Source organism: Anastrepha ludens, chromosome 4, assembly GCF_028408465.1.
Source record: "Anastrepha ludens isolate Willacy chromosome 4, idAnaLude1.1, whole genome shotgun sequence".
Taxonomy (NCBI): Eukaryota; Metazoa; Arthropoda; class Insecta; order Diptera; family Tephritidae; genus Anastrepha; species Anastrepha ludens.
This window is the reverse complement of record NC_071500.1, coordinates 112,199,819-112,223,912: the sequence shown is the minus strand read 5'-3', so window position 1 is coordinate 112,223,912 and position 24,094 is coordinate 112,199,819. Positions and strand designations below refer to the sequence as shown.

General features: G+C 39.2%; 1 protein-coding gene across 1 annotated transcript; it reads left to right on the top strand.

Moving 5' to 3' along the window:
* Positions 1 to 15,048: 15,048 nt before the first annotated feature.
* On the top strand, positions 15,049 to 22,864 carry LOC128861956 (uncharacterized). The gene is made up of 2 exons (XM_054100330.1): positions 15,049 to 19,196; positions 22,735 to 22,864. Exons 1-2 carry the CDS (start codon positions 15,049 to 15,051, stop codon positions 22,862 to 22,864), a joined length of 4,278 nt encoding a protein of 1,425 aa, XP_053956305.1.
* Positions 22,865 to 24,094: the final 1,230 nt, after the last annotated feature.

The following is a 24,094-nucleotide window of genomic DNA, read 5'->3' as shown; positions in this document are numbered from 1 at the left end:
CTTATAAAGCCGATTCACCCTTCGAAACCCACTGTTTCGACTGTTGTTTGGTCTCTGGTGTGTGGTGATGGATCCATGTTTCGTCCACGGTTACAAAACGGCGCAAAAACTCCTCCATATTGCGATTAAACAACGCCAAACCTTCCTGTGAAGTTGTTACACGATTGCTTTTGTGGTCGACTGTGAATTACTGGGTAGTCTGATAAAGGTAGCTGTAAAGCACAAACTAACTGACGCAGCACGTTCAAATTTAGACAGGAGTCAACTGCCAGATGCCTGTTGACAGGAGCAGTATTTCTTTTTCAGTAAAGAGGTCAGAAATACAAAAAGTCACGGATTTATTGACCCGCCCTCGTACGTTGCCGATTTTAGATGCGTTTTTCTCAAAAATATATTTTTAGGATTGGCGTACACGATAACTCGAAAAGTTATTGACCGATCTCCCTGAAATTTTGCACACATCTTTCTGATGATATTACTTTCAATGCGAATTTACAATTCGAAAATTTTTCGAAAAAATAATTTTTTTGGAACAAAAATAGTCGGAAAATTCGCCCCAAAATTAATTTTTGTTTTTGAAGCATTTTATTCCGCGAATTTTTTCCATTTTTGTTTAATTCAAATAGAAATTATCACATTAATAAAAAAAAATGTTTGGTTTTTTGAAGCTCCGCTGCGACCTTCCTGGAAGAAGTGAGTGTACATCCGCCATTTTAAATGATTAAAATAAAACAAAATTTATATTATTTTAATGTATAAATAAACTGTATGCCAATATTGATAAAAATAAATTGACTTCTTCATTTCAAATATTTTAATGAAAATCAGTGAAAATATGGCCGTTTACAGGTATCTGTCCCCTTAACTTGATTATTTCTCTATGAAAATATATTAAGGGGGAGCCTGGTTTATGAGGTCTAAAAATTGCATCTCTTTGCGACTGTTTTTTTAAGGAAAAAAATAATTTAGCACTGCAAAATTTTTTCTATCTTTTAATGAACATTTAAAAAGTATAAAAAATTTTTGTACTGGTTAAAATAAGTTGAAAAAAATGTTTAACATAAAAATTACTAGAGCGCTGCAACGCTGGAGCTTCCAACTGGCGTACAAGATACAGCTCATAATTATTATCTAAAGCAAAAAATTCAAATGAATTTCTAATTATCATGATTTTTTATTGTAGATGAACTAAGAAAACTGAGAGAAATTCCAAAATTTCAACTTTTTGGAGGTTTTAAAGAAAAAACTGCCTTTCTATAAAAAAAAAATTCACTTCAACTTGGTATAAAAATCTTGAACAAATTTTTTTTATCTAGTTTGTTAGTTCAAATAGAATAGAATTTAATGCTGAAGGGAACAAGCTATGATTTGCTTCAAAAGGTTTATTAGTTTTTTTCATTCATGTACGCCAATTCAAAGAAATCATAAAAATGAAAAGCCGAGAAAAGAAGATAAAGTTTGTACTATAGCTGTCCGGTCACAGCGTAACTACCTAATGAATATTATGAAATATATTAGGAAAAGCTTAAAACGAAAAAAAAAAATGATTTTTTTGACCTTATAAACCAGGCTCCCCCCTTAAATAACGAAGTTTTATTAAAGCTTTGATACTTTTTTGCGATGGAACTTCTGGTGGAAAGTCCCAACTACATTCTAAAAAAAAACAATAAAAAAAAATGGCGAGAGCTTAACTGTGTATTATTTTAATTAATAATACTTTATTTCAAATTACTATAGTTAGTTTTCTCAGTTGTTTTTTATTTATTTTTTCTTTCGTTTTAGTTATTTATTATTATTACATTTTTTATTATTTTTATAGTAGTCGAGTACTGTTTTATTGCTTAATTGTTTAATTTTCCTGTGCTTTTTTATTTTTTATATTTATCTTTTTTCTATATAGGGTTTTTTAATAAGAGGTGTTATTTTGATATTCAAAGAAAAATGCTATTTTTTAATAACGGGTTTTTCAATTGGTGCGGGTCGATTTTGGCGCCCTGTGGCAGCCATTTTGTTTTAGTGACATCTGTCAAATCTTTTGTTTATTATTCAGTTGTTTATGCCAAATCATCATGGCAAGTTACAAGATTGAACAGCACGTTCGAATGATAAAACTTTATTATCAAAATGAGTGTTCATTAACGCAAACGTTGCGCGCATTGCGCCCATTTTTCGGTAGACGTGGTGGCCCTTCAAAGTCGACTCTTCACTTTGGTGGCCAAATTTGAGACGACCGGGTCAGTAAATAATCAGCCAACACCCGTACGTTCAAGGAACGCAAGATCAGCCGAGAACATTGCCGCGGTCCGTGAAAGTGTACAGCAGAACCCGAGGCAGTCTATTCCTCGCCGTGCACAAGAACTTGGCCTTTCGCAGACTTCAACTTGGCGAATTTTGCGTCGGGACTTGGGCCTACACCCGTACAAGATCCAACTGACCCAGGAGCTCAAAGTTGATGACCATAGACAACGCCGTTTGTTCGCTGACTGGGCTTCGAATCGTTTGGAAGAGAACCCCAGTTTTGGGTGAAAAATCATCTTTAGTGACGAGGCGCATTTTTGGATGAATGGCTGTGTTAACAAACAAAATTGCCGTATATGGGACGACACCAATCCACACGAGGTTCACCAGGTGATAATGCATCCTCAAAAAGTTACCGTTTGGTGTGGATTTTGGGCCGGCGGCGTCATTGGTCCGTACTTTTTTGAAAACGACGTTGGTGAGGCGGTCACCGTCAACAGCGAGCGCTGCACAACGATGATAACCTATTTCTAATGGCCCATATTGAACCATATGGACCTAGACGACATGTGGTTCCAGCAGGACGGCGCTACGTGCCACACAGCAAACGCCACGATTGACATTCTGCACATCTACCCGCCCTTATTGAAAAACCCTTTATAAATGATTGGATGTTGATTTCATTATAAAGAGGAAAGTATGCCGTTAATAGTGGAAAATAACATTAGGCAAATCACCACCACGACCACGCTCACTGGACAATATCCTTTTCATGAAATTTTCCATAACCGAATTGCAAAGTGGCTGCCCTATGTCCTCGATAACCTCACGAAATCCATCTTTGAGGTTTTGAATCGACCCTGGGCCGTTGGCGTAGACCTTCTCTTTCACGTGGCCCCAAAGAAAAAATTTGAAAATTGTTTGTGTGGCACGTAGCGCCGTCTTGTTGAAAATAAATGTTGTCCAGATCAATACCATCCAATTCCGGCCATAAAAATCGTTAATCATCTCTCGATAGCGCAATCCATTCACCTGTAACACCTGTTAGTGGAAAACCCTTTATTATATTAATTATATATATTAATTTTATTAATAATATTATATTAATTATTTCATTTTTTATTATATTAATTAATATATTATATTAATTTATTTCATTTTATTTTAGTTCGATTTTATTTCCTTTTTGTGATATTAATATTATATTTTTCATTTTATTTCTTTTTGTTACTTTTATTTTGCTAACGGCATACAGTTTCTCAGGGTAACAGCGCTTATCAATTATTTATGCCTGTATAACTGAGAAGAAGTGTCCACATAAATATGTATTTAAACTGGCAATGAGTCGTTTATTGCTCACTTACAGTACTCAAATTCCAGTGCTAATAATGACGACAAAATAAATACCATATTTTTATTTTATTTCCGCTAATATCATTTGAGAAATTATACAGTTGGCAACAGCAAAAATATAACGCTGTTGACTCACAAAAAAAAACTAGTACATTCAAAACTTTTTCTGTGAAATTGTACGCACATTGTTGATTCTCTTTCCAATATGACTAAAAATGTCCGCATAGCAACTGTGGCAATGCTACATACCTTTGGGACCAACAACAATACATAGGAATTAAATAAACTTATTGGGGGTTTTATGAAATATGTTTTAATAGCTGATAAGAAATGCTAATTAGTCATGCATACACACACATACATATACGAACACATTTTGTGAGAATAGTTCTTTTTAGAGCCTACAACGCAGACACGTCTCGAAATTTCTTATTCGCAAGTATTTGTGTTGATGAAATATTTTACGACTCTTTACATTAATTTATGATGAATATTAGTGAAATTAGATTAGTTATTGGACAAATTAGTGAAATTTTAAGTAATGGTATTAATAATCCGCATAATCAGCTTATGATTAAAAATTAATGACTTTATGAGTTAAGTTTTAATGGGCCGGCAAGTCTATACAGACAGCTATGAGTGGATTTGATTTGAAAAATTGTATGCAATTGAAAACATAATTGATTTGAAGCGGTTGCAAAGTTTAGTCATCTGCTTTTGTCTCCCAAATAAGAGGAGTGTGCCGAATTGCCAAGTTTTAACTATTTTTTTTTGTATTTAATATTTTTTTATATACTGAAAAACGTCTAATTCATTCTGCAATGAAGCCCATATAACACAAGGCTTTAAGTTTTGGAAAAGATTCACAAAAAATTAGCATTAAAATGTATATTTATATACCAAAATTTCAAACTTTTCATTCCGCATTTCTATAAAAATTCGTAGCTCACTGAATGTTAGTATGAAAAAGTGCAAGTTTCAAGTAACTCAAGTGTTGTGTTGAGCTGAAGTGCTCAGAATTTTTGTCAATGCAAAAGACTTCCGATTATGTGTTTTAAGGGGGGAAGCTGGTCTAGAATTTTGAAAAAATCGAAAATTTTTTTTTTGTCTTAAAAGGTGCTTTAGGGTCTTAGAAATAATATACCAAATGAGGGACGCCAGCAAAAATGTCTAAATGCCCAAATTTTTCATTCGACGGCAGTGCCTCGCAGGTATGCCCCGAACGCTACTTACAACTTTAAACGCGTTTTTCTCGAAATCACTTTTTTTAAACTGGCCGAATACATAACTCGAACAAATCTTTACCGATTCTTACGAAATTTTGACAATACATTCGAAATACCTTTCTCCGGAGACGTACGTAGGATTTTTTATTTATATTACATAGTTTTTTTTTTAATCAACAATTTTATGTCGTTCTTTATAGTGAAAATTGTAACTTTTTGTTCAAACGTGCACCATTTCGCGAAAAAACAAAATATCGAAAAAATCCTACGTACGTCTCTTTCTGTTGTTATATAGAAACTAAAAAAATTTTATTTTTTGATCCAGGACAAAAATTAAGGAGTTTACGTTTTCGGCAATGGACCCACTAGAAAAAAAGGCGCCTTAGGAGAACTGCTGGACAGCGGCCATTTTGAAATTAATTCAGACGAAAAATTTTGTATTTGTACCATGAAAGCTATATTATTAAACCTATTTCACAGATTTTCGATTGATTCCTTTGTTGAGTCAAAATAAATTCATAAAATATGCCCATTTTTTGCGCTCTATACCAGCTTCCCCCCTTAAGTGAAAAAAGGCTGATGATGTTATGCAAAAAAAACGGCAAAAGTCAATTCTGATTAAAAACTTAAAAATTTGTAAAATAAATTTTCAAATGTAAACCATAGAACTTTTTCAATTCTCAAGCAATTTCTGAATAAGTCGCCCCAAAAAATGTTCTGAACATAAATTAAACATCAATAAGCAGATTTTGCGGCTTTTTGAAACAAAATCAGGAAATATCAATAAAAGCAGCAAAGTTTAAAGGGATCCAAAAGAAAACGAGATACGTGCAAACACCATCCGCGACCGATTGCCCCAAGCAAACATAAAAAACCTGAACACGAATTAGCAAACCATAAACTTCTGCTGACAGAAGGTCAGGAAAGAAGAACAATAGTCGCCCTGGATGCAGAAAAATACTTGCTACAATCAGGATTGGGCGGATCCAGGCGATATTTGCAGAAGAATATACATTTATCATCACTAATTGGCCTAAAAGAGATGGGAAAAAGCTGTTCAACTGATTAAGGGGGGGGCGGGGGGGGGGGGGGGGTAGGGTCACAAAATCGAAATTTTTTTCTGCACTCATCTTATAGTAAATCATTTCAAGAATGTTGTGTCAAAATTTTAAGTGGATCGGAGCAGAACTCTCAAAGTTATAGCCTTTGTAGGCACTCTACCTCGAATGCGGAGCATCGATAATTTCTCAGAGTCATTTTTTCAAACGCGTTTTTCCCGAAACGACTTCTTAAAAGTCGGTGCCAATCACAACTCCGAAACTATTCAACCGATTCTTTTCAAATTTGGCACACGTTTTCTAAATCAAAAATACCTCCCCCCTACACTGTTTTTTTTTTTTTTTTTTAAGGTTGTTTTTCACTTACAAATATGGCGAAATTTTTCGCCAAAAATGCTCGTTTTACGTTTTTTTGCCACCAAAACTACAAAAATGAAAAAAAAAAATTTTATTAATGTAGGGGGGAGCATTACGTCATACTTTAACTGGAAAATTCGACTTTTTTAGTTTCAGATGATTCTACGACGAATGCCGATTGGCACCGCAGAGCACCTCTCGAAAAACATATCTCCAAAAAAACTCTGTCATGGGCTTATTTGTCAATATTTTATTATTAATATTTTTTAAAAACTTATTGAAAAGATGTACAATAACATGCAACTGATTTTATTAAAGTATGTAAGCCATATTTCTGTAAAAAATTAAAAAAACAAGTGTTTTTTTTTAGCGCTAAACCCTACCCCCCCCCTTTAATAGAATTATGAAGGCGCAAAGTTGCTTCACTGCCCAGCCATTTGAAAGTTTGATAGCTTTCACCCAAGCCCTCGTCTAATAATTCACACCAAAATTTTATGAAAGGGAATAAAGGAATTGCTAAAGAATGGTAATGATTGTGTATAACAAAAAATATAGGAACCAAAAACCTAGAGCCATTGTTTTCAGAAAGGGAAAATTTTCATATCCGGAATAGATTGGCCATTACAAAGCCCAAATGTAAATAGAATTGAAAATCTTTTTTCTATATGACACCGTCAGCAAAAAAAAAAAAATTTTTAAATTCTGATAAAGGATGTGAAATTTTGATGAAAATTTTTGAATGTTTAAATTTATGGGGCTTTTTAGTAGATTGAACTATATTTTCTTTAAAAAAAGTTATCAAAATTAAATGAGAAGCAAGTAAATACCCTTTTCTATAGGTATGTACTTAACGCTGTCTATATGTACTTATAAAGGGTGATCAGATTGGCGGTACTATTTCCAATGTGGATTTTGAACAGATCACACGTGATTACTATCAAATTAAAAACTTTTTTTTAGTATTCATTGACATTGGAAATACTTACGCCTCAAGAACGTTTATGGTACAAATCGTACAATTTTTTTACGAAAATCGACGCCCTGTGAAAAGTTTTCATTACGCGCTCAAGTCAACTTATGGTGTTCAGCGATGAGGCCCATTTTCGGCTTAATGGCTACGTCAATAAACGAAACTGTCATATTTGGGCTGAAGAGCGACCCAAAGACATTCAAGAATAGCCATTATATCCACAAACAGCCAACGTTTGGTACGGCCTATGGGCTGGAGGAATCATCGGCCCATATTTCTTCAAAGACGTGGCTGGCGCTAATTTAACAGTGAATGGCGAACGTTATCGCGCCATGATAAACTACCTTTTGATGCTGAGAATGGAAGCCCGTTATCTCCACAACATTTGGTTCGAACAAGACGGCGCTACTTGCTATACAACTCGTGAAGCAATGGATTTGCTGTGTCGTCGTTTCGGAGAGCAATTTATCTCTCGTCTCACATTTGGGCTTTTATTTGTGGGGGTATGTAAAGTCTTAATGCTTTGTGGATGAACCAGCTTCAGTTGAGGCATTGCAAGCCAACATTACTAAAGTTATTCCCGAGATACCGACCGAAGTTCTCAAACGAGTCATTCAAAATTAGTGTTGGCCGAATAACGACGTAGTGACGGCCAACATTAGAAAGATTATCTTTAAGAAATAAATATCATTCATGGTTCTATACAAAAATAATAAAGATTGCCCAATCAATTAAAATTTTTGTTTGTTTTATTTCAATTTAAAATCCGATACCTCTGAATTGATCACCCTTTTTGAAAGCAATTCACAATTAAATGCAAATAACCTGTCAGTAAGGCATTAACAAATACCCAATGCAAAGCAGCAATAAAATGGGGGTACAGTGAGCCTCTCTTAGGAGGACACGCACCGAGAGTCAATTTTTGCCCGCTTAAGGTAGGTGTTCGGTCAAGAGAGGGGAGTTTATTTCGATACTTAAGACTTGTTATAGGAAAAAATATCCGCCCAAGGGAAGTGTTCGTCTAATAGAGGTGTCCGTTAGGAGAAATTACAGATTTATTTTATTACTGTACATATTTTCCATCATAATGTCAGGTCATTCGCACTTAATTGTGAATTTTCTGATACCTTTATTTAAATCCAATTTTACAACACAGTTATATCTGTATGTTTACTGCCCAGTAGACCGCAGGTTTCTCTTTAACGGATTGTAGGTATAAAACTTAGCTCAGTTAAGGGTGTACTAAAAATCCTTAAATTTTAATTAAAAACCACACGTACGTACAAAGTTAGACGTTTACCGTTTTTTGAGTTCAAATACACATACGTTAATATGCACACACACACATGCACATACACCAAAGTTTGCCGGACTTCTGTGAGGTTGTAAATTCATACACAATAAAAATGCATACACAGCGAAATTCATGGAAAATTGCCACAAAACATTGTTTTTACCAGCTCTTGAAATCACTAAATAGACGTGAGATGTAATGCACATACATACACACATACATACATACTTGCAATGTTACTCATTAAGAAGACGTGGCCAGACATTTGCGAATTTCATCAGCGATTTTCAGCTAATCATAGCGGGAAATGTTGAAATATGCATTTCTATTTTTTATTGCCTCACTAAAATTTGATAATAAAGGTATGTACGCAGATAGGTACTGATTCAACCGTTTCAGTTGTCAAGCGCACGTTCGTAAATTATTTCCGCAAACAGCAACAATTCAACTTAATTCCATTCGATGCGGTTTCCTGTACGGATTAGTGTGGTTGTTGTTTCTGCATTAGCATTCGAACCGAATTTGAATCATCGACAACGCATCGATGACAACGATTTGCGAGGCAAAGTACACAACGCGCAAAGGTCCAACAACAAGCAGCTTGATACTCGCATGTAGTTAACCGCAGTCTCATCAGCGCAACTGAAAAAAGCACAAACACACACACATACACACGCGAAGACTAGAATAACTTATACGACGTGTGCCAACCGCGAAAATGTGTATTTATTTATGCAGGCCGCCAGCAAGCAACAATCAGCAGCAAAAAAAATTATCTACACTTTGTTGCTACACTTCTAGAGATTTCTCTGTTTAACGGCCAATGACCAAAAGTCAAATGCTGAGCAATGAGAAAAAAGTGAAATAAAAAATAAATACAAATAAATAAAAGGAAATGAAAACATATCGGCTGGCTGTTTGCTTGTTTAAGTTTGTTGCTGTTGCGTGCGCTTGTGGTTTTTGCAAATCGTGTTGCCACCAACAACAACACAGACAAAGTAGTGTAACCGAAAATTCGCTAGCCGCCCGCCCAGCAACAGCGTCAAAGGTAGCCCGCAAGACGAGCAACGAGCGGCAGTGTCAGAAAAGTAGTCAACAAAAGCCAAATGGCACAAGCCACCTCCAGTGCATAGTTGTTGTTTAGTTGTTTAATTGTTTATTGCTATACCTTTCATTGCTATTGTTGTTGTTATTTTTGCTGAGTTGACTCATAATCGACTTTTCAACTCTTTGATAGCCTCTCACGCGATCGCTCTGTCTAAGCAGCTGCCATTTGTTGTTGTTACACCAAAGATTTGTTGCTTTTTCTGCTTACCAACTTTTATTGTTTTTGCATTGTAGTTGTACATGCATGCATATGTAGCATGAATAGCATGTTTGTAGTGTATTAGTATTGTTGTTGTTGTCAAAAAATTTTCCATTGCTTTTTATGAAATCTATTTGCGGTTGGCAACAAAAAAGACACGATCGCTACTTGGCTTATTGCTCATATAAGCACAGCTACAGACATAAGTTTATATATGTACGAAAGTACATATGTATGTATGTATGTGTGTATGTATGTACATGCTTATACTTGCTATTGGCTATCTTCTGCTGTTGCTTATTGCCGCTATTGCATATATCGCATGGTTGTTGTTGCAATCTACATCATCAATTGCATTCGGTCAATTTTGGTACGTTGACTTTTCGACTTAGCTGTCATTGTCACATATTTATTGCTTATTTTTTCTTTCCCTCTTTCTAGTATTTTCTGTCAGCTACTTTTTTTGGCTGCTTATTGGTGTTACCAGGTGCTGTGTAATGCTCAGTAAAGACAGATGATTGTGCAACAACAACGCAACATTAATAAGTGGCATTAAATGTGTGTGCATGTATGTATGTATGTTGCTACGAATACTTTGATTACTTGCATTGTACTTATTGTTGTAAGCGTTTCGTTTATTATTATTGTAGATAGGAGTCGTCGATAGGCAGTACTACGTCAGCGTGCGAAGCCACTTAAGTTTTACATGAATATGTGTTTATGTGTATGCGTATGTGTGTATGTACGTAGTTATATTGCATACACCAAATATGCGCCAAGCAAAAAAGCTACTTTGGGTTAAGCTATGGTGCTTCTGCGCTCCGTACAGTGTTTTACGGCTGAGCAAATGGAGCTCAGAAGAATGCGGCGAGCAAAATTTTACCTGCCACAAGACTGCGGTCTACAATTTTCAGTTGTGTTACTTTGTACTAATCATTCACTACATTGTAGTTCGGGCAAAAGTATTTCTTATTAGAAAATCGGGTACAGATATAGTTTAAAAAAGATTAACAAATAGTATGAATAGCTTTAGTGCATCATTTGGACTTTGAGCTAATGCATTTAATTAAAAAAAATATTAAAAAAATAAAAAAACAAGTTCAAAAAATATTAAAAAACCTTTAAATTTTTGTTTAACCCATTATTGAATAAAATAATAAAAAATTCATTAGATTTTTACATACTTGTTTAAGCCTTTATATCATAGAATAAAATAATAAAAAGGTAACAATAAAATATTAAATATGAATGAAATTAAATATTTATAAAAAAATGTTAAAGCATTTTGTGCGCCAAAATTTCTAAAAAAACCTTATCAAACCGAAAATAAGAAAAAAGTTGAGATACCAATGAACTCATAAAAAGGCGCATCGAAACTTCCCTATCGGATCCTGTATATAGAAAATTATTTTTTTCGTAATAAAATTTACGCGCCCCATTGCTTATAGGTTTGTCTACTGCCGCTGTCTAGTTCACAAGAGTCAAATATGCTTAACGTAGGCCACTATTTGTCGTAAATCTTCGGAGAGGGTGATTAATGTCGCACCACCACCTACCCGACTAGAAATTTTGGTAAGGCGGAGATAAGGCGCAAATAAGGCAGACCGCATTCCAAATTTGCGCCTCATAAGGCAGCCAAACTAGGCCCAAGTCCCGAAAGGTATCGCCACACATCTGCCTCATTAGGTGCAGGTTCGAAAAACCGAACTTCGGTAATACTCCGGCTGCCCTTCTACAAATCAGTTAGGGATTCCAATTTATGCCTAAGTGAGACACTGCCACAGATTTTCGTGACCACAACCAAATGTGGTATTGTTCTGGCATGCCGATCTTTGCCTTGCCCAACGTGGTCCTGGTAAGGTAATAGTGAGGCGTGCCTCAGTAAGGCCTGCCTAATTCGGGCCTAACTGAATCTTCGGCATGCCTCACTCTAATTCTAGTCGGGTATTTCCCCTTTGAACGAATCAATAATGGCAGGCAATGAAAAATGTCGAGGCAGTTCATGCAAAAATGAGTATAAGCCTCTTAAGAATTTCTGAAATATCCTTAATCACTAATTAAATATTCTTCAAAAGCACTTGCATTTAGTTAAATTTTATTTTAGAAAATATTGAAAACGACACACTGTGCAACGGTGTTAATACCAGCCACATATTCGTTGACCTAAACAATCAGTTGCGCGGCACGCTGCCTCAGTAACAGCAGATGAGTTAAATCGGCAGCGCATTCGGTTAGCAACAGCAGTAAACCGTTTTAAAGCGACGCAAAAGTAACAACGAAGAACAGCAACTACAATACCAATAACAACAACATTGCTGCAAAAAGCATTAACCCAAAAGAGCGTTCAAACGGCTGTAAAGAAACAGCCAAAACTGGTGTCAAGACGACAACAACAACAACAACAAACGCTACAACGGAAAACCGCTCTCAACCAAATTTGGCGAAACTTCGACAATCAAAAGTTGTGAGCTGCAGCTGATCCAGCGATAATAATTGCACTAATGACGTTGATCCAGCGACAAAAAGAAAAATGACGACTCGCTGAATATCATTAAGATACTGCAGATGATGATGAGTAACATAATCGCTTTTGCGAGCGGCAGCAACAGCAACAGCAGCGGTAGCAACAACATAGATAATTCTACATATACATACACATCCATACATGCATATATTCTCGTACATTTACCCGCAAAGCACAAAGCACAAATTCGCGTTGGTCGACTGCAATCGCTCGTGTTGAACACGTTTTTCGTAGCCTGATTATTGTTGCTGTTGTTACTGCTGATCGCTGATATTTTATGTATCTGTGTATGTGCATATGTGTGCATATATTTTCTGGCTGCTGCTGCCGTGTTGATGAGTAATCTTTATTGCTTCCCCTTTTGTGGTGCCGATTTGCGGTTTTTTGTTGCCAATCAAGCGTAGAAAGTCACGTTATTTGGCTGGTGATGACTTACAGTCTCTGGCAAAAAGCAGAAATCAGGCGATTATCAGCAGAAGCTTGCCGGGCGTAAATGCGCTGCTCACCTTTTTAATTTAGCTCACTAAAATAGGAGTTTCCCTTCAATGCATTCATTGACCTGTTAATTAATTTTTAAATTTTATTTACATACATATGTAAGTGCATAACAGTAGTTATCAGCACACTAACAGGATCTTAAATTTAAGCGGTAATAAATTTCGTGATTATAAACGAAAGTACACTAAAGATTTTTATCAAACACAAATTAAAAAAATAATAATTTTTTTAAGTCTCCTTACCCTTTAATGGAATGAAAGAGTCAGAGAACAAGCTCTCTTTGCCCTCTTGACCAAAGCGACACAGATAAGCGAAAAATTATATCATTCGCGTGACATTTAGGCGCACATAACTGACCCCTCTACACCTTTGCATAGGCTACAAATTACAGCAATAAGGGCATAATAGATATATCGGCATCTACTCATTTCTGCAATCCTAGCAGGCACGTAATTATATAGGAAGCCCCTATTAGACACCCGTCCAGGCTGTGGGTTCTAGCAGATAGTGGGTTCAGCTTGACTACTATGCGGTTGGTCTGCGCTCGAAACCCACTGTGGGTTTGAAAAATCAACTGTTAGAGAACGTTTTTGAATACTGGTCACTGCTGGGCAAGCCATTGGAAACCTCTGAGTGAATTTCTACCATCAAAAAACAAAAATAAAAACCATATACCACTTGGAAGATGTATAAAAAAATTGAGGCAGAAGCTCGGACGGTTAGAGAGTTGATAAAATTTTGCAAATGTTAGGTACTTAGCTACTCAGGTAGACTAGGAATTAAATAAGAGTAACTTTAAGATATTCAGAAATAAATCATATTTCCAATCCAGAACCTATTGGTTTCTGAACTGCTCAAGTGTCTTAATGAATTCCGGCAACCCCAAGGTTATTAGAGCTCAGCTTTTCAGGTCCTCGAAGAAAAATAGAGGTAAAGTGCCAGAGATATCTAAAACGCATTCATCAGCCACTCGCTCATGAACATAGCTTCTCATATTCTTTGTGAGGGTCTTGGGAAGGTATGTCCGTATTTATTTTATTTTTCGACGAGGTGTAAAATCAATCAAATGTCTTAGTCAGTGTGGGACTTTAACGCCACTAAAAATACCTGTTCATCCTCCAGGGGTGCCGGTTTCGTAATTACGTCTGCAGGCCGTCGTGGGGAATAATTTCATTCAGATGTTACATTCCTCTGCTGTTGTTCTAGCACCATTCCTTCGCCTCCAACCAGTGTTACGAAGTTCCACGATAATTCGCATTGCAAAAGCTTGCTTGAAGAATTATATCTATATTAGTCCATAGTGCCTTAGAGCTCTGAACTCCAATCCTCGAATACCGAATAGCAAATCACATTAACGTGTTCGTAAAACATCTTTTTTTCCTTATTCAACGCACTCGGGAATGGATACACGCTGATGTGTTTGCGCCGTCCCATGTGATGTCCGCATCTGCTAACTCACTCAACATCGACCTTCTCCAAGTATTCTTTGGCCGACCGCGACCTCTGCTCCCTTGTAGGTTCACGCCTAGTGTCATTCTCGTGATGCTATATGGCGTGTGACCTATGCATTGCCACTTTCTGCGTTTGATTTGCCTAAGGATGGTGTTACAACGCGGTGTAATTGCGTTGTAATTAATAATTACCTTTGTTTGGTGCTTAAAAATGCATACTTGCGCTGCACTTCACGAGCTCGGTTCAAAGTAAAGCGAACGAAGAAAGCTCGTTCTTTTACTTTGGAGCCATCGCCGCGTGCAGACAAGTGCGCTGAAGCACAAATGTAAGTACCTATATATATATATATATATATATAATATAAGCATATATCTATATGTAAATATGAACTGTAAAATTAAACAAATTGTAAACTAATTTTCTAAATAAAATTATAGATTTTCGCAGACGAAGCGCAAAATATTGAAACAGCCGACGTTTCAACAGCAACGAAAATATTTTGTGGTTATTTCCGAAATTTATCAGTTTGGAAATATTTTCTTTTAATTAATTGCGTCAGTATTTTCGGAAACGTGCACAAAACGGCGATGTCCTCACCAGAGATGGATATCAGGGCAGATGACGAGCTGATGGCAAATGTGTGCAGCTAACGACTAATTCGAGGTTAGAGACGATATCACCGGTTCTGCAATCAACCAATCCAACGGTGCATCGGGTACAAGCTTCTGAACCTTATACGTCTGCTGATGGGTACGCACAACTAGGGGCATGCATGAGGCATCACGTTGATGGTTTGGCGCATCAAGGCGCGGCTCACGCATTATGTGCCACATCAGAGGACGGGTACGCACTACCGTGTATAAATTCGGGCAGCATGGCCTCAACTTGGGTTGGCGGCTTACCTCGTGCTAGCGGAAACCATGGACGATCGCAGTCCAATCTGACTTCTGTTTACGGAATGGAGGCACCATCTCGTAATAGATCTAGCATTACAACGTGGACAGGTCATCCAATCAACACGCACTGCACTGCTGCAAAAACGGCTGTACCTTTTTACCCTCCAGCACCATTTACTTGCAACAGACATTTTACACCAGGGCTTAACAATCTTCCATCTACAGTACTTGGTCGGTTAGAAGCAGAACAATCCCCACGGGCACAGCTGCACTCAACCTCTTGGCATGCTTTGCCCTCTTATGTGAATATGCATACAGTTTATGGTGATGCTGCACCGGGTGTGGGTAGCATTCCACCAGTCAATTCGGTTTTGACTAGTGCCCAAGAAGCACCAGCCAGGGTGCCTAATAGCTACGACGCTCACCGACAGTGGCCACAGATATCTATCGGTTATACTCCTACCGCGCCAGCTGCGATATCTGAAATGGGGTTATCCTCTACGCAAATAGCATCAAGACAAGTCATAAATAAAGATCTTCCGACGTTCTCCGGCAAGCCAGAAGAGTGGCCGCTTTTTATCACCAGCTTCGAACAATCAACTGAGCAGTGCGGTTTCACAGATTCCGAGAATCTTATTCGGTTACAGCGATGCTTGAAAGGGGTGGCACTAGAGGCAGTAAGGGGTAAATTAATGGCGCCTGCAACCGTATGGCAGGCCATTGAAACTTTACGTATGCTATATGGGCGTCCAGACGTCATATGTCATTCACTGCAACGCAAGCTACGTCAGGAGCCATTGGTAAGGTATGACAAGCTGGAAACCCTAATTCAGTTTGCACTTGCGGTACAAAATTACTGTTGTACTCTGAAAGCCATTGGCCTCTCTTCTTATTTGAATGATCCGATGCTACTTTCTGAGCTACTTTGCAAATTACCAAGCGACTTGAAATTAGAGTGGGGTAGATATAGGGTTTCACTGCTCCATGCTGACATAAGTGAGTTCGACTATTGGCTTTTCAAATTGGCGACGTGCGCTAGTCAAGTCGTATCTGTAAATAGTTCCGGCGATGACGTCAAAGTTAACAATAATCCATTTAAGAAAAGGTTGCTCGTGCACGACGTAGTTCACACCAACAGTGCTACAAGCTCTCAACCTTATTGCCTTCAGTGCAGTGGTGATCATCGACTCGAGAAATGCAAACAGTTTTGCGATTTGTCTACCAACGATAGGTGGTGCTTTGTTCGCGACAATAAGCTATGCATCAGATGCTTCCGCAAACATTTCCTGAAGAACTGCCCATTGCATAGCCGTTGTGGTATTGATGATTGCACAAAGCCACACCATGTTCTGCTCCATTCAAATCATTCGGTCAATCCAAACCATAAAGCAGCTGTGATGTTACATAAGGAAGAGCTCGCGACAAAGACATTGTTGCGTTACGTTCCAGTAGTACTCTATGGAAAATCCAAGTGCATAAAGACGTATGCGTTAATAGACGAGGGATCCACATGTACTATCTTGGAGAAACACATTGCTGAAGAGCTTGGTTTGGATGGCCCATCAGATGAGCTGTGTCTCAGGTGGACGGGTGATATAACACAGGTAGAGCCTAAATCAAAATGTGTTACCATCGGGCTCTCTTCTACACATGAAACGTCGCCTCGGTTTAATCTTCGGAACATACGCACAGTAGCTAATCTTGATCTTCCAAAGCAGTCGTTGTTACAAGAAGTACTCTCGTCGCACAGCCATTTGCACAATTTGCCTATTGAACCGTATGCTGGGGTGCGCGCTACACTGCTTCTTGGCGTCGACAATGCAAAGCTCGGTGTCCCCCTCAAAGTAAAGGAAATAGAAGGAGATCAGCTCATCGCAACTAAATGTCGACTTGGTTGGTCAGTATATGGCCGTGGAGAGGAAGCTAATGCCCTTTCGAATAGGGTGATGCACATCTGCTCCTGTGTGTCAACTGAACGCATGGATGAAATGTTAAAGGCTAATTACGCGTTAGAGGCAGTTGGTATTAGCATGAAAGATGAACCACTGAAATCCAAAGCAGATGAACGGGATCTCGCCATTATGAAATCGACTACAAAGTACTTGGAAAATGAAAAGCGTTGGGAAACGGGTTTATTGTGGAAATTCGATAAAATCGATTTACCAAATTCGTATTCCATGGCATTGCAACGCCTCAGTTGTTTGGAAAAACGCATGACCCGGGACCCACTCTTACGGAATTTTCTCAACAAACAAATTCGTGAGTATGAAGATAAAGGATATATTCGGAAATTGACAAAAGATGAGATATCTCATGGGAAAAGATCATGGTTCATTCCAATTTTCACCGTAACGAATAAAAATAAAAACAAGACAAGGCTCGTTTGGGATGCCGCTGCCACCGTCGACGGTATCGCTCTCAACACCTATTTAATGAAAGGGCCCGACCTTCTGGCGTCTCTGGTTGGAATACTTATACGATTTCGTGAGCGAGCTTTTGTAATCACAGGAGACATTCGCGAGATGTTCCATCAAATTCGAGTGCGCAGCAAAGACCAAACCGCACAGCAGTTTTTGTGGCGACATGGGAATAGCTCTAGAGATCCTGATACTTACGTAATGACGGTGATGACTTTTGGTGCTGCTTGTTCTCCATCATTGGCAAATTTCATCAAAAACAAAAATGCTTCGCGTTTCATCAACGAAAACGCTAGTGCGGTTGGGGCAATTCATCGGAACATGTACGTGGACGATTGGCTGCAGAGCGTAGATACGGAGAAAGAATTGATCGATTTGGCGTTGCAAGTCAAGCATATACACGGTGAAGGTGGCTTCGAGATGCGCAACTGGCTGTCAAACTCTACCAATGCACTGCATGCAATTTCCAGGACGGCAAAGCAATCGGGTAAGCTCCTCCAAGATCCTTCTATGACATACGAAAAGGTTCTGGGCATATGGTGGCTGCCTTGGTCGGACGAGCTAACTTTCTTCGCAAAATTTGATGCATTCGTTTGCGGTAACAACTCATCTGTAACAAAAGGGAGCGTTCTTCGGGTAATTATGTCTGTTTATGATCCCCTTGGCTTAATTGGGTTTTTTATGATTCAAGCAAAAATCATAATGCAAAATATTTGGCGATCTGGTGTCACCTGGGATGCACCTGTGCAAAAAGACGAGCACGAAGCATGGCAGTCATGGGTTCGATTGTTACCACGAATACACGACGTACGTATACCACGCTGTTACCCCTTAGCCAGCTTTACTCACGACGTTCAGCTCCATATATTCTGCGACGCGAGTAGTGTAGCGTATGCGGCAGCTGCTTATCTAAGAGCCACCGTCAGTGGTAAGGTGAAATGTTGTTTAGTGGCCTCGAAGTCGCGAGTAGCGCCACTGAAACCAGTTTCTATACCGCGGTTAGAACTGATGGGTGCCATTTTGGGCTTGCGACTCGCAAAATTTATTAGAAATGAATTAACCTTGCCTATCAGCGAGGAGGTGTACTGGACCGATTCAAAGAACGTTCTTCACTGGATCCGATCAGACAGTCGAAAGTTCAGTCAATTTGTTGGCGTAAGAATCGGAGAAATTTTGGAGTCATCTAGCATCAATAACTGGAGGTGGGTGCCTTCAGCCGACAACGTTGCAGACGACGCCACAAAGTTGAAGCAGTGGTCGAAGTTGGATGGAGAATTGCGTTGGTTCCAAGGTCCTCAATTCTTGACTTTGTCTTCCTGGGAGTGGCCAGAGACGATTTTAGTGAACTCTGCAGAACATGAGTTAGTTCATCACATCGAGCTTAATACAACACTTAGCTTCACATCTTTTACGGAAGTTGTACCTCATGTGTCGAGGTTCAGTAAGTGGGAGAAGCTGCGTGGTGCAACAAGATACGCTTTGCGGTTCCTTCGGTTAGTAAGCAGGAGACCAGCTAAATCAGAGTTCGTTCAGATGATGTTGCAGGACACCACAGTAAACAGCGCCGAAATTTTAATTGTTCTTATGTGCCAGAGTGAGACCAACTGGTAAGTCGAAGGCCAACTGGTAAGTCGAAAAAGTTCCATTTTCAAATGCTCGGCTTTCATAGATGAGTTTGGAATGCTCAGAATCAAAGGTCGAATCGATTCGATAGAGGGAGTCCCTGTTAGCGTGAAAAGACCCATAATTCTGCCCTCACGCCATCCAGTGACACTTCTAATAATCGATTTTTTCCATCGTAAATATCACCATCATCACAACGAAGTCGTAGTCAACGAAATCCGTCAAAAATACTGGGTGAGTGGATTAAGAGCGTTGGTAGGTAGCGTCGGAAGGAAGTGTCAAGTTTGCCGAAACCGCAAGGCAGTACCACAGCCTCCTCAAATGGGTTCTCTGCCACCTGAACGACTCGCATTGAATATGCGCCCATTTACATACACTGGGGTAGATTTCTTCGGACCAATAGACGTCGTTGTTGGTAGACATCATGAGAAACGCTGGGGTGTATTATTCACTTGCCTCACTGTTCGCGCAGTGCATATTGAAATTACCCACTCTCTATCCACAGATGCATTTTTACTTATTCTGAAGCAGTTTATCTGCCGTCGTGGTGCGCCTAGGCGAATTATTTCAGACAATGCCACAAATTTTAGAGGCGCAAGTCGTATTCTACAAGCCGAGATAGAGAGAATTTCGTCTGACGAGCTACAGCGAAAGTACCCGGAGGTGGAGTGGCGTTTTATACCCCCGGCCGCACCGCATATGGGCGGAGCATGGGAGAGGATGATCCGCTCCGTCAAATCTATTTTATCGGACATACTTCGCGCGAACATTATACACGAGCACATACTTCGAGCAGCACTAGCAGATGTCGAAAACGTCCTAAATTCCAGACCACTGACATACATTCCTCTGGATACAGCAAATGACGAGGCACTCACTCCGAATCATTTCTTGCTTGGTGGGTCAAGCGGACTACGAGAACGAAGCATTGAAGACAGCAGCGGTGCCACACTCCGAAAAAACTTTAGGGTCGCGTCACAGCTGGCTGACCAGTTTTGGCGACGGTGGGTGAGGGAATATCTGCCTAACCTCACTCGCCGCGCAAAATGGTATGAACCTCCTCCTGAACCTGTCGACAACGGTGACGTGGTAATCATCGTAGATGAAACAACACCTGGATCAAAGGAATTGTAGTTGAAGTTTTGCGAGCAAAGGATGGCCAAGCCCGGAGCGCTATCGTGAAAACCATACATGGATTGATAACCCGGCCTGTTGTTAAGTTAGCAAAATTGGACTTATCTGGGTAAACTTTGACGCCAGGCATCAAGTTTACGAGGGGGGGAATGTTACAACGCGGTGTAATTGCGTTGTAATTAATAATTTCCTTTGTTTGGTGCTTAAAAATGCATACTTGCGCTGCACTTCACGAGCTCGGTTCAAAGTAAAGCGAACGAAGAAAGCTCGTTCTTTTACTTTGGAGCCATCGCCGCGTGCAGACAAGTGCGCTGAAGCACAAATGTAAGTACCTATATATATATATATATATATATAATATAAGCATATATCTATATGTAAATATGAACTGTAAAATTAAACAAATTGTAAACTAATTTTCTAAATAAAATTATAGATTTTCGCAGACGAAGCGCAAAATATTGAAACAGCCGACGTTTCAACAGATGGGTTCCTCATTCGTTAATCTCCACAGTGCGTTGTTGCTGATGGTGTTCGCCCAGAATAGTCTACAGATAATACAGAGGCATTTGTTGACGAAAGATTCACTCCTTCAAAAAATCATACATGTACAACGTTTCATTTCATTTACTGCAAATTAAAACAAAGACCTTGTTTGAGTGATTAAAGCGCCGCCAAAGTGCTTAAAAAAGTTGTTGCTGGACACGAATTACTGCTCTCTACCAATATTTTGGACTTATCTCAGAATGTATTTGCATGCATCAGTCATAGAACAGCCATAGAACTCACTTTGTGTGACGGAACTGGATACTCAGAAGCCTGCGGCAGATTTGTACGTTCTTCGAGACTGGATCGCAAGAACGACTTTTCTTGCACTTCGGCGCAAGCTCCTATGTTCCGTAGGGCTATAAGTCTGATGCAAATCTAAAATTAAGTACTTTTATTTAAAAAGCTTTAAATGCAGCTCCACTTTTGTATAACCCATTTCTTCTTCTGCTGCAATTGACGCTTCCTTCAATGAGTATAATGAGCTATTCAGCGACTCAGCTGGCACTTACTGCTTAGTACGCTGCAGGCCCTTTTATTTCCTGGCAAATTTCTCTTTCCACAGCTTGGCCGTGCCCAGCTAAATGGACTAACATATTAAAGTTTACTATCAAAAAACGAAGTAAAAGCAACTTTTCTGCACCACATACAATCTCTTTTAGGTGATTCATTTAATTGCAACATCATCTATCTAAACTACCTGTTCACCTCAATGTCAATCAGCTTTTCAGGGTAATTGGACACGAAAGACATTAAACTAAGCCAAGAGCCAACGAAGGCAACAGAATGAAACCAAAACAATACTTGAGTTGAGAAGCAACAGTAACGATTTTAGTACTTACTTAAGTAGGTATGTATGTGCGTAGCGACCCTGTAGAGAAAATCTGAAGTGAAGCGGCACATGTTTTATGTTAAATTGTAATTCATACGGAGACAAGCTGGTGAGAAGACAAAAAGAAAAGAAAATATGCAATTCAAATTAAACGGGGCTGAAAAGCAAGTAGTCTTGAGAGGAAAGTGTCACTATTTTGGAAAGCAAACTATTTATTTCCCAACAAAACTTCTATTTTACCGCAAAAAATTAAATAGTAATTGATGCTTAACTGGTTTGTTGAGTATTTGGCCGAGCTGCTCCTTCGTTTTGTTGTATGCGCCTTGATATTTTTCCACAAAAAGAGGGATCTACAGTTTTATGCCGTATACGAATGGGCGGATGGATTTTTAATGAGGAGCTTTTGAGCTTTTTCGTGGCAGAAATACACACGGAAGCTTGCTATTACCTGTCGGCCGAGGAGCGACCGGTACTACAAAAAACTTTTTCTATAATTTGGTAGACTGATTATTACAATTTTTGGTAGTTACTCGCAATATTTTGTACAAAGGTCCAAAAAGGTACAAAGACGGTGTATTAATTTGTTTCATATCTGTTTCCATAACAATTTTTTAGTCACTTGTGACTAAAGTCGAGCTCAAATCGTTCCAAAAGCGGCGAAAATATTTTTTTTAGTGTTTGTTCTATAATCTCAAGATAAACGATATGAACTACTTCTATTATAGGCAACCTGAAAACGCCTTTTTGCTTTCCGACTGACCGCCCCAATTTGGCACTCTTTTAGAAAAATTCATTGCTTCGAAGGCTTCTTAGCCGCTGCTGTGTTATAGGGAGTTTTTTTTTTTTGACTGGCAACTGGATACCGACAACAAAAATGTATTTATTTTTTATATAAGAAGTTTTTATAGCCCATAATTCCCAACGAACGCGATAGCTCCGAACCAGTGTAATATTTTCCTGCAGGGCATGCACTTCTACATTTATACACATCTCATGATGCCCGTTACTAGCGTTGTTAATAATAAAGTTGGAAATGGATTTGCTGATTATGATGATTGTGGTGGTGGTAGTGTGGATGTTGAACGTGATGTTGGTATAAAAATTGCTACTGGCAACTTTGATGCTTGCAAAAAAAGCTGATGATTAGCCCAAAAAAATTAAATCAAAAGCTAAAACTACAATACCAGCAACAAATTATGGCATTCGCGCAGTTGTAGTGGCAATGCTGCTGCTACTGTTGGCTCCAACTTTGGGTGCAAATAACAGCACTCCATGAGGGAAAATAAGCAGAGGTGGCGGCTGAGAATTTTCAAAGCAGCTAACTGAGATATTATAAGGAAATAAGGCATAGAGCCTCTTTAGTTTCAAATAATATGTGCATATGTATATGATTTGGACCTATTTTTTTTTTTTTTTTTTTTTGTCGGGACAACTAGCAAGTGCAGCACTCAGACATTAATTGAGTCCATTGTACTACACTTGGATTCCCTTTTAATTTTCTTTAAATCTACCCGATCTCCGAAGAAATCTGAGTAGATCTTGTGGTGTCAAGGAGCCAAGATGGTCGCTTCTTAACACATCAGTGTCAAAGACCTCAAACCTGATTCGAGCGAAGGCGGAGCAGACACACAGGAAGTGGTCCGCCGTCTCATCCTCCTCTTCACAAGCTGGGCAGAGTACACTGTCTGAGATGCCCAACCTTTCCATGTGCTTTGCCCACAGAAAGTGGCCCGTCATCAGTCCAACCAGCCGTCTGCACTCCCCTCTGCTTAATGACGGAAGGGTTTGCGACAGTCGATCGAACATGACAGTTAACATCAGTTTTGTCCATCTGCAGCCTCTCTCAGCCTGCCAAGCTCGATTGTGGGTAGTAGTTACCCATTTGCTAACCGTGGCCGTGATGGCCGCAGAGGGAAGTGGCAAAGCGGGCTCTGGGCCAAAGAAGTTGGCCTCAGAGCCCATCTTAGCTAAGGAGTCAGAGGTCTCGTTACCCGCGATATCCACGTGTCCCGGGACCCATGTTAGCATCAGGCTATTATGTCTGCCGACATAGTTCAGCCTGGATTTACAGGACTTCACTACCCCTGATGTGGTTGGAGGGCTGTCTAAGGTCATAAGCGCTGCTTGGCTGTCGCTGCAGACACATATAGATCTGCCTCTCCATCGTTTTTCCACAACAAAGTTCATCGCTTCTTGAACTGCATACACCTCCGTTTGAAACACAGATGCATGCATTCCAAGAGCAAAGTGCAGTTTTGTCCCGCTGGATTCCACGTAGACCCCAGAGCCGGAGCCATGCTCGGTCCTGGAGCCATCCGTAAAAATGCGAAAACAGTGTTTGCCGGGCTCATTTTCTGAGTCTCCCCACAA

Coding starts and splice junctions, on each gene's coding strand:
- LOC128861956 (XM_054100330.1), top strand. CDS start 15,049: ATGAGGCATCACGTTGATGGTTTGGCGCATCAAGGCGCGGCTCACGCA. Junction 19,197..22,734: donor TGCCAGAGTGAGACCAACTG/GTAAGTCGAAGG, acceptor GCCCGTTACTAG/CGTTGTTAATAATAAAGTTG.